Source organism: Kryptolebias marmoratus, linkage group LG2 (genome assembly GCF_001649575.2).
Source record: "Kryptolebias marmoratus isolate JLee-2015 linkage group LG2, ASM164957v2, whole genome shotgun sequence".
Lineage (NCBI taxonomy): Eukaryota > Metazoa > Chordata > Actinopteri > Cyprinodontiformes > Rivulidae > Kryptolebias > Kryptolebias marmoratus.
In genome coordinates, this window is record NC_051431.1 from 8,955,824 (window position 1) to 8,967,426 (window position 11,603).

At 46.3% G+C, this 11,603-nt stretch overlaps 1 protein-coding gene across 6 annotated transcripts in view; it reads right to left on the reverse strand.

The window, feature by feature from the left end:
• The window catches only part of igsf9ba (immunoglobulin superfamily, member 9Ba), a 71,452-nt gene extending 70,486 nt beyond the window's left edge, over window positions 1-966 (reverse strand). For 4 of the 6 annotated variants that reach the window (XM_017428344.3, XM_017428343.3, XM_017428342.3 and 1 more), the window contains exon 1: window positions 611-965. In XM_017428344.3, the coding sequence (XP_017283833.1) occupies window positions 611-674 (64 nt within the window). In that variant the 5' untranslated portion in view covers window positions 675-965. Of the gene's footprint in view, window positions 1-610 lie in introns of all 6 variants that reach the window. The other 2 variants (XR_001808877.3, XM_017428345.3) reach the window with 1 other exon arrangement.
• Window positions 967-11,603: the final 10,637 nt, after the last annotated feature.

Below are 11,603 nucleotides of genomic sequence, written 5' to 3' on the forward strand. Positions count from 1 at the left end.
TGCATGCTCGGATGCTGCTGTGACCTCCATCCCATGCCGTCCTGTGGATGAAAAAAAAAAAAAAACTGCATCCCGGTCCCGTGCGCGCGGCGGCGAGCTCTGTCAAATTCAGGAGTGCATCTCATCCGACACGTGATGCATTATTTAGCTACTTTTCCATCTTGAGGAAGGCTGAGACGGTCACACCCCTCTCCGGAGGACTCAAATGGGACTGCTGGCTGTAACACACACGCGCGCGCGCGCACACACACACACACCTTGCACTTATCTAGCAGGCTCTGGTCTATCATGGTGGACCCGTGTGAATTTCTGCGGCCCTGGTTTTTACCCAGGGCTGAACTTTCACGTGACACATCCGAGATATGCAGCCATTTGTTGGGGAGGTGGTGGTGGTGGGGGATTTCATCCACCCCCCCACCACCACCACCTACATCACCACCTCCCCACGCGCGCGCGGTGGTTCATACGACCTAACGTGCGAAAATGTCATGCGCTGACGCGGCNCGAGATAGAGAGAGAGAGAGAGAGACAGAGGGAATGAAGAAGAAGAAGGGGAAAAAAAGGCAGCACTAAGCAGAAATCACACATGATATATTGCACTTCAGCTCACCTTGAGCGGCCGTTCCTCTGGTGCTGAATACACTTGCTATCAGAGTGGCCACATACCAAATCATAGTACTATTGCCGACCAGCTATTTTCCACGCAAAGTGCCCCGTTCGACCAATCTCTCATCCTCCGACCTTCTGCGCCTCGCGGACTCCTCTCGCAGCCCCGTCTCTCATATCTGCCTCTCACTCCTCGCGGCGTTTCCCTTCATGCCCCTCTTTTTTTCTCTCTCTCTCTCTCTTCCTCTCCCTCCCCAGCCCTTCCGTCCGTCCGCATCCTCCTCTCCCGAAGAGACAGAGCACCTGCAGCCGCCGCGCTTGTAGTAGACGGAGCCCGTTTTTTTTTTTCTTTTTTTTTTTCCTCTCCCTCTCTGTCTTTACGAGCGCATAGTGAAACCAAGTGTGAGAATGCAGCCCACAGGTCCGCCTCTGCCCGCAGCGGATTGGCTGCCGGCTGCAGTTTCAGGGCGGGGATTGGTTCTCCGTGAACTGATAGGCCCCGCCCCTCCTCCTCCTCCTGGTGCCCGAGTGACAGCGGCTGAGGAGGAGGAGGAGGAGGGAGGGAGGAGGCGCGTGCGCCGATTCAAGGTTAGTTGGAGCGTGCCGTTGCGTAGTGGAGCCGCAGTATCATGCGCACTGACGGCCCTTTAAATAACCGCTCCATAAACCGGCCCCACGTGCGCCATCGTCGCCGCAAAACCACACCGCCGACGTGTCGCCCGTGTGGCGCGCGCAGCTGGTTTATTACTGTAAACCTGGGCTGGAAATGAGGGAGGTGGTGGTAGTGGGATGGGGAGGGGAGGGGGGGTGGGTATGCTATGGATGCTGGTGGAGGTGCGTGACTCATCCAGCAGCCTGCCTTCCGACTGTCATGTCGCCGGCTGAGAGCGCTCCTCTCCGGGCCGAGTCGGGCTCGGTGTGATGGGTGTGGCGACACATGCAATATGGTTCTCCAGCTTTTTTTTTTTTTTTTCCTCGATAGGATATGCGGCTCCATCACGCACTGCGCACACATGTTCAGCTCTGATAAGCCTGCCTCAGACCCCTCTCTCCTCCTCCTCCTCCTCCTCCTCCTCCCTCCCTCCCTGCCTCCTGTACTTGCATGGTGACCATCCATGCCGCCCGTGCGCCTCTGGCTGCTCGGATCTCACCCAAATGAGTCCGTTTCTAACCGCCAGCTGCTGCTGCTGCTGCTGCTGCTGCTGCTGCTGAGGAGGAGGAGGAGGAGGAGGAGGACGGGGCTCCGGGGACATGCAGATCTGTCGTTTCAGACATTTCAGGACCAGATTTGTTGTCTCGGAAAAGAAAAAAGAAAAACCCTGTCTGCCTGTTCCCCCCCCCTCGCATCTTTAGAAAATCTAAAAATGAGCCCAGGCATCAGACACTCCTCCTTTTATGTCCTCAGACGCTTCTCATCCCTGTGATTAAACATCAGCAGAAAGCATGATGTCAGCTTTCCTTTCTGCTGAGTCTCACCAGGGGTTTGGGTGAACCCTTCGGCCTTTCACACCTGAGCTCCACCTGAGAGGGACACATTAATGTCTCACAGGTTTCACATCTGTCCTCCTCCAGAGGAGCAAATATCACTTTATTTCATTTGATTTGATTATTTGAAAATGTCACTCCAGAATGCTGCCTCGGCTTCAGCAGAAAGACCAGAAAACGAAACAATAAACAAGGCACATTTCAAAATAAAACAGACATTTCAGAATAAAATGGAGAAACTAACAAAGAAAATGGTTTGCAGATCATATTATAACAGAAATCAAAGACCCAGCATGCCTTGGTTCATGAGATATTTTGCTAACAGACAGACAAGGTTGAAACCTTGTTCCTGCCAAAGTTTAAAGCAAAGTTATGGTGCAAAAGCTAAAGCAGAAGGAAAGGCAGCAAAAAGCTAAAAGTGTCAAAATACTAGGAAGAAGCTAAAAGTAGCAAAATGATGGCTAAAAGTAGGAAACAGCTAGCTAAAATGTAAAAGTTGTAAGACTCTAAAGTAAAGTTTTAAGTAGCAAAAGACTACCTAAAAGTAAAAAAAGGCTAGCTAAAACAGCAAAATGCTAACTAGAAGCTAAAAGTAGCAAAATGATGGCTAAAAGTAGTAAACAGCTGGCTAAAAGTGTCAAAAGACTAGCTAGGAGCTAAAAGTAGCAAATGATGGCTAAAAGGCAAAAGTAGTAAGAGACACTAGAGTAAAGCTAAAAGTAGCAAAAGGCTAGCCAAAAGCTAACAGCAGCAAAGGGCTAACTAGAAGCTAAAAGTAGCAAAATGATGGCTCAAAGCTAAAAGTAGTAAAACACTAGAGTAAAGCTAAAAGTAGCAAAAGGCTAACTGGAAGGTTAAAGTAGCAAAAGACTACCTAAAAGTAGAAAAAGGCTAGCTAAAACAGCAAAATGCTAACTAGAAGCTAAAAGTAGCAAAATGATGGCTAAAAGTAGTAAACAGCTAGCTAAAAGTAGTAAGAGACACTAGAGTAAAGCTAAAAGTAGCAAAAGGCTAGCCAAAAGCTAACAACAGCAAAGGGCTAACTAGAAGCTAAAAGTAGCAAAATGATGGCTAAAAGCTAAAAGTAGTAAAACACTAGAGTAAAGCTAAAAGTAGCAAAAGGCTAACTGGAAGGTTGAAGTAGCAAAAGACTAGCTAGAAGCTAAAAGTAGCAAAGCAGCTAGAAAGGAAGAGGATGGAGCCAGAATGGAGCAGGTATGATGCTGAAACAGATTTCAAAGAGAACAATGTTTTGAAAGAGACCTCGGTGTATTTCTATGGGAAACATGTCTGTAAATCCAAATATTTTGAAAAGTATAAAAGTTAAAAAAACAAAAAGTCATAACTTGCATGAGCTGAACATTTTGGTATCTGAATGGGTGAAGCAGCTCAAAGTCTGCAGGAGTCGTTAGTTTGAAAAAATAAGACAAAAAAAAAAAACAACGTAAAAATAAAAAGCAGGAAAACGACAGTGTGGACGCTGACTCAGCATCCGCACTGTGACTACAACACGTTCATTTCCTGATCGTCCTCTTCTTCTCTTGCTTTTATTGTGAAATTCCCCCTGACTTCACAGTGTCTGGCCTCTGAAGGCAGATCAAATTAATGAGGGGGGGAAAAAAAATAAAAAAACCCTGCTGCAACTTTTCTTTCTGAAGGCTTTCCAGCCGAAGAGTCTGGGAACTTTTCTTCTCTTTTCTATTTATTTATTTATCTTTAAAACAAAGACAGCTTCAAGCAGTAATGAGCGGATTTGGAAGAAGGTTCCATCTGCTCCTCGCCGCGCTGCAGAGAGGGCTGAACGCGACACCCCCCGCCGCCTGCCGGATGGACGGCAAACCAACGCAGAGGAGCCACGGTTCCACATTTTAAAGTCGTCTCTAAATGGCACCTAGGAGCTGTTACTGATCAACTGCTGCACAGAAAAAAAACAAAAAAAAAACAAGGTCATATTACAGAGACACCCGCCTCCAACCCCACCTAAAGTTAACTGATACAACCCCACGACACAGAGCAGCCAGGGTAAGTCCACTTCATGGTATCTTCATGAAGGCGCAGCGGAGCCGGAATTCAATTTTCTTTAAGTCAGCGCCGAGGAAAGATAAGAACAGTTCAGATTATCTCTTATGTAACTACACGAGCATTAGTCCTACAGCTCTGCTATAAACCGAAAGAAGGGCAGGAAATGTCTGTAAACGTTAAACAGAACCTTACAGAGGAAGACATATTTCTGTGCAAGGTGCTGGATTATTCAGATTTCTCTTCCTCTCTCAAATAAATAGTGATGGGAATAGCAGCTCTTTTGAGTGAACTGGATCACTAGAGTCAGTTCATTAAAATGATTCGTTCAAAAGATTCGTTCTCCGAATCCTTCAGTTTCACACAGTTTATTAGTTAGTCAGCTAGTTAGTTTAGTTTTTTTTTTAATTTTGTGCCATACACCATAAAAGGTGCCCGGCCCTCATGGGCTTATAAGACACGCAAACATATTTCAAAGAGGCAACATCAGCATCCTTTAAACTGAAATGGATCACTCCTCGGCGGCAGAACGTTTTTTTCTGCACACGCGCGAATCAGCAGTTCGTTCAGTGGTACGAATCATAGACAAGGAGAAAAAAAGAACGCAAAATATAATATGTTCATCTCACTTATGAAAAGTTATCAATCAAACAAAGTTATTGTTTTTTTGACCAAATAAGAAGAATGACTGCTCCAAGATGGCGGCCGTATTTCCTGCGCCCCTGCAGCCCGTGCGGGGTCTACTCTTTATGATGTCTATCACATCTCGGTGGCAAAAAAAAACCCAACATCTCAGCGGCAGTACGTTGTCTCTGCGTATGTGCGAATCAGCAGTACATACATTAAATTAATTTGTTTTTAAACAGCAATAAAGCTGGTCTTGTTCAGGACCAGCCATCAGCTCGCCAGTCCGGTCAGAATTAAACTCTGTGTCTCCGATATGGGGTTGCTCAAACTGCTATCTACAACAGGTAAGAAACTGTTTGCTCGTGACGTTCCCAGATGAAGCCCAACTTCTAAAGATCTGAACTCCTCTTTTTTGGGCCAGAAAGGAGTAAAACACGACGAAGGGCTTCTTGTTTCTGACGAGCGTTCGCTGATTTTAACGTTTTGTCAGGCGCCCCGCCAAAAATAACGACGTGAAAAAAAAACAAAAAAAAACGAAGCGACGTTTGTCTTTGAGAGCGCGGCGCTCGTTTATTTTTAGGGTCGCCTTCCAGAGGGATCCTCTCGGTCTGTCACCCTCAGCGAGCAGGCAGGATTTGACGTCGCCGCCAACGTTTCTGTCATTTTCTTTTCAGACCAAAAACCGACATATGGAGCAGTTTACAAGAAAGCAGTTTATGGCGTGTGTTACCTGTTTCCCTGCTCCAACACACCTGATTCAGGGGTTAAATCACCTCTTCATGTTCTGCAGAAGCCTGTTAATCACAATCAGGTGTGTTGGAGCAGAGAAACAAAGAAAACCTGCAGGATGGTGACCCTCCAGGACCAGGATTGGAGACCCCTGGTGTTTGAGAGCCATGCTGTTCCGCCGAAGTGACGGAAAAGTCTTGCGCTGTCGCGACGCTCTCTTCTAAAGCGGTGCGAGTGTGCGCCCGGGCCCCAAGTGCTTCCACGCAGGGGGATGCTTCAGTGACGGAGACATATGGATGTGTACGCCGAGGGCCCCATCCAGCATCAGTCAGCTCGCCTGCAGCACACGCCGCGTGTTCCCCCAAACGTCACGCTTCACGCTGGCGGCCAGCAGTGGTCACCGTGACGTCGCTCTGACTGTGACGTGCCCATTATCTGAACTATCCCTTTAATTATCACCTCTGGAGTTTAAAATACGGCCATTAAAATGTGTTTTTTTATGTCTGTCTGTTTATAGACAAGCTTGAATGAAACATGAAGACAGTAATCATTTTATGAACATCTTTTTTGAGTTCAAGATGGCTGCCAAAGCCATCGGACTTTAAAAAAAAGAGACAAAAACGACTATAGCTCAGTCAATGTTACAGGTGTTGACCTAAAATGTGGCGTGGCAGTAGCTGACACTGACACCTCAACACATATTCTGAGAGCGAACAGTTCGTGCAAGATATTTGTTTAACATTTTATCACTAACTAGTCGGAGTCAACTCGGTCTGTCTGTTAGCAAAATATCTCATGACTCACTGGACGAATTTTAATGAAACTTTCAGGAATTAATCATTTGATGGACGTCTACAGCTGATCAACTACTCGAGCCAGCCCAATTCAAGATGGCCGCCAGGGCCAACTCTCTTAAGAAAACACAAAATTGGCTATAATTCAGTCAGTTTTACAGATATTGTGCTAAAACCTGGCAAAGTTATAGCTGAGAGTCATTAACAAGTCTTACTCCATGTTCTACCTGTTGTTTGAGATCTTTGCCTAAAACTTTAGCTTTTACTGCTGGAGTCGAACGCGTTTGTCTGTTAGCAAAATATCTCATTAATCGCTGAGAGGGTTTTAATGAAACGCTCAGAAAGAAATCACTGGATGTTCATCTACAACTGACTAACTTTTGGACTTTTAGCTGCGGCTAATCGACATTAGCTAACACAAAATTGGTTGTGTTTCAGTCATTTTTGTAGGTACTGAGCTACAGTCCGGTGTGGTAGTAGCTGAGAGTCGTTCACAGCACACACCCTGAGTGTGACACATAATGGCATTATCAAGGTTTGACCAAAACAGCGACGAACCTCTGGCATGAAAGGCGGTGGGAATGCAAGGTCTTCAATTGTAGTTTTTTTTTGTTAATGTTCTTCAGTTTGAAATTAAAACGTCAAACTATCTCAGAAATCTTGGGTTGTTGTCATGGCTTCATGTGTCTCTGCGAGTTCAACTCTGCTGCTAAAAATAAGGCTTCTTAATGGTGTGTCGAATTAAAACACAATTAGCTAATAATAACAAAAGCAAAAACACCTTTTTTTTCCCCCCAAACACTCAGAAAATTACAAAAAAAAAAAACTCTGTAGCCCTTCTGCTGCTGGTGAAATCAATGAGCCTCTAAACATCTTTTCCTCGTGCGCATTGCGTCGTCCTTTCAGCTCATTTGTGAAATCTATAAATACCGCGGTGCTAAAAGAGCTCCGGAGGCAGCGCCTGCAAACGGTTTGACTCCCGATCTGCGTGCCGTGTGTAAACACATCCAGCTTTCAGTGCCGAGCCTCGCCGAGGGGCAGAGCTCTGTTGACAGGATCTCTCATCCTCACAACAGGATGGAGCTCAAGCTGCTGCTGCTGCTGCTTTTAGGAGATGAGGGAGAGCACATTTAGATTCAGTGTTTCGGAAAAGTTAATCTTCTCGAAGCCTTCCGCTGCGCTTTGGATTCAGACGCAGTCGGAGCCAACCTGTTCCCGAACGAATAAAGGCCCTGGCTTTTGCACCCGGAAGTCATTGAGCTCGGAAACGGCGTCTGATCATCCAGTTGTGGGACGCTCGGAGTGAAATTTAAAAAGCGTCCCCCCCCCCGTAGAAAAGCATGTCAGCTCTTATTTTTAGACGCCGATGAAGGATCCGGGTTTCCAACCTACATTCGCGCAGCCTGCTCTGGTTTGCTCGTGTGAGTCTCGCTGTCAATGAATTATTCAAAGCGTGGATTCGACTCTAACCGTTTTGACATCTCCTTGTTTTTGGCGCCACATGAAAACCTCGCCGCCACCGCCGCCGCGGTGAAAGCAGGAAACGTACCAGGGAAAACCAAAAATGGGGAATCTTTTGACTTTTACGATCAAGTCTGCCAAGCAAACATCCCTGTGGGACCGAGACAAATCCTTTTTACGAAAGGGAGACATCGGAACATGCCCCCCACATGCCCCCCACAAAGATGAGGCCCTGGCCTTCGTCGGGGCCGGAGCCGGTTCAACTTCACCCGCAGTCCGACGCGTTTATTTAAAACGCCTCTGCGGCTTTTAGTAAAAACATGCCACCAAATCTTATTTAGCCTTACCACACATAAGGCTGAGTCACAGATTGTCATGGGTTTTAAGCTTTCTTATCGCCCTGGGTTAGTCTTTGCTAGGGCAGTTTCCTGCATCCGTGTGTGTGCGAGTGTTCGTCTGTCTGTTAGCAAAATATTTTAAGAACTACGAGTCGAATTTGAGTGAAACTCTCAGGAAACAATAACTGGATGCACATCTACTAATGATTGACGTTTGGGGCCAGCCCGATCCAAGAAGGCCGCCACGGGTGGCTGACCTTCCGAAACACGAAAACGGCAACAGCTCATCCATTTTTACCGATTCTGACCTGAAATCCGGTGTGGTAGTAGCTGAGAGTGGTCCTCAACACATATTTTAATTGCCACTCGTTGCGTAAGATATTTGTATGGATGTTGGCGTTAACTGCGTCTGTCTGCTCCCAAGATGTTTCATGAACCGCTAGACTCTCAGATAGTAATTACTGGATGTACGTCTGCAATATTTGTCTGTTTTACAGCGATGAATCTAAAATTTAACCCGGTAGTAGGTGAGAGTCATTCACGACACAGGCTGACCGTGACATCTTGTTGCACGATATTCAAGGTTTGTTCAAAAAGGAAGATGATCTCAGTCTAAATTGCTGAGGTGGTATGCATTCCTTCGGGGAATTAAAGTGGAACTACTAACAGTAAAACTTTAGTAAATGTTAAAGTTGTTACAAATTATCATCACACTTTAAACTGACAGATGTGGTCATTTTGTGACAAAACCGGCTGAGAAAACACGAATCCCAGCAGTTTCTCTGCACAACAGCGTGCTTGGTTTGGATGTTACGCCACAGAAGCGGTTTTTTAAAAAAAAGTAATAACTCTCCTCTTCTGTTTGTCTCGGATCTGTAGGTCCCCAGGTATGATGGAGCCCCGCAGCTTTATCTTTTTTTTTTATTTCAGAGCCGAAGGCCGAATGTGTGCCGGGCTGCCCGTCTGCAACACGCTGCAAAAAAGCCGCACAACACCGAGAGCGAAGGACCTCCTCCCCGGCGCTTCTTCGGAGCCCAGGCCGTAGCTTCGACACTTCCATTAAGGAGTCTGGAGGGGAGAAATAAGAAGGCAGGAATTTGGGGAGGAGAAGACGTCTTGCTTCACGAGTGGACTAAAAATAGCTGCTAAGAGGAGGGAGCGGAGGGGCTCTGTGAGACTCTGCTGTGAGCAGCTTTTTATTTGATTTGATTCTTCCAGAGAAAGACGAAAGAAAAGGAAAACCCATCAAAGACGTTGAAGGCCCAGCTTTCCTTGAAGGAGTGCATATCGCCCGCCATCTTTCCTACCAGAGATTTAGATTAAAATATCCAATCATCCTGTGCTTGAAACAGTTTGAGAGTATGACTCTCAGCTACCACCACACCAAGTTTTAGCTCATTATCTGCAACAGCGACTGAGCTGGAGCAATTTTTTTGTGTTTAGCTGAGGCCAGTTAGCTGGTTTTATTTATTCAACCTGCAGGCCCCCCCCTGCGGCGATCCTTATCCTCTGCGACGTGGAACCAATTTGCCTTTTTTTTCAAATCGGCCTTTCGCCTTCCGACACACTTCGACGTCCTGAGCTCATCCGACACCTCCAAGCAGCTCCGGCTGCCGTCTGTCGAGTTGGCAGAAAGCGTTAGAACGGGTGTGAGGCTGGATGGATGAGTGGCATCAAACCTAAAACTAACAGCAGCTCGTAGTTTGAAATCCGCAGCCATATCTTTTCACCGCGCAAATGATGCATGAGGTCACACAAACTTCAGAAAACAACTTTATAGCCCTGCAGCCTCTGCAGGCATGTCTCTAAATTTGTCTCTTTATGACTCAAAAAACTATATTTTCCTTTGTCGTGTGGCTGCATTGAAGGAGTAATGAAAATGCACTTTTTTTTTCTTTTTAGGGATGGAGAACTTTATGGTTTTGCACTGCCACCTGCTGTTCAGTTTTCTACAATCGCTTAACTGTCAGCAGCACATCCCTGCTGTTGGTTTGAACAAAACCAGTAACTCGAACACATCTTTCATTTCATTTTTTTTTCACTTTTGATTCTGGACCGCCTACGAGTCACACGCGCCTCGGTTTGTGAGCAAAGGTCGACATTAGAGGGACGGAGACAATGGATGCGGAGACACTTTCTGCTCATGTGGAGGAGAGCATCTTCTGCTCTGATGACCTTGTAATCATTTTTGAAGCATCACTGATTAATCCAATCGGAGCCCTCGGCGCGGCCTTACAGGCGATAACCTGTCAGAGTGCAGCTTGTTCGAAAAAAAACAAACACATTTTATGAAACATGAACAGGAATTCAAGTAGCTGAACTCAAATCAGTGCATAGATATGATCATGTTGGCTCAATCGGACACCACGGAAAAGATTAAATGAATTTAAAAGCGAATGGATCAGAGAGGTATACACCGTCCAAAAGTCAGAGAGAAAATGATGAATTATGTTCTGATAATTCAGGATTCAGGAGGTTTCACGCACAGGGAGTGCTGAAATGCATCGTAGTGGGAGCACGGGGCGTTATCTGAACATGGGCGTGAAAAAACATGCTGTATAGTTTGAACAGACGTTATCTACAAAAACCCCAGCCATGACCTAATGTTGCTCTGCACACGCTTTTTTGAGGGATTAGCCTTTTTTATGTTGAGCTTTAAACTAATACCATGAGATGTGCAGCTCAGAGTCTGTGTCCTGAATGACTCTCAACTACCACCACACCAAATTTCAGCTCAGTCTCAGTAAAACAACCATTTTTGTGTTGGCTGATGTCAGTTAGCTGTGGCGGCCATCTTTAATTGGGTCGACACTGAAAGGTCATCAGTTGTAGATGTATCAGCCAATGGTTGTTTCCTGAAAGTTTCAATAGAATCCGTCCTCTGGTTCGTGAGATATTTTGCTAATGGGCAAACAGGGTTGAACCCGAGAGGAAATGTTGACGTTTTCAGCAGTAACCTTGGGCACCGAGTCACAATCGGAGTATGTGTTGTGAATGACTCTCAGCTACTACCACACCAGATTTTAGCTCAACACCTGTAAAACTGACCGAACCGCGGCCATTTTTGCGTTTTCAAAGGTCGGTTGGCTGTGGCGGCCATCTTGAAACGGGCCGACGCGGACCGCTAATCAGTCGTAGATGTGCAACCAATGATTGTTTCCTGAAAGTTTCATTAAAATCCGTGCTGTGGTTCGTGAGATATTTCGCTAACAGACAGACACGCGAACACATTATTTATTTATTATCGCCCGAGGCTGAGGCAATAAATAAATAAATAAATAAATTTCACCGAGCCTTGAAACCCTGACCACCAGATGGTGCGGGTCATCGCTTTCCCACGATGTCTCGCGCTCTCGTGTGAAGGGGGCGGTCCTTTTTTTATTTTTATTTTTTTTATTTTGGCCCCGCCCACCGCCTGTCAGGCAGCGTTCGGGGGGGGGGGGGCAGCACCGCGCAGTCTCTCGCGCCGCTCGTAGCTATGGAAACTCGCTCGATGGCAACATCCCTCCGTGCTTTCTGACCCCCCCTCCTCCTCCTCCTCCCC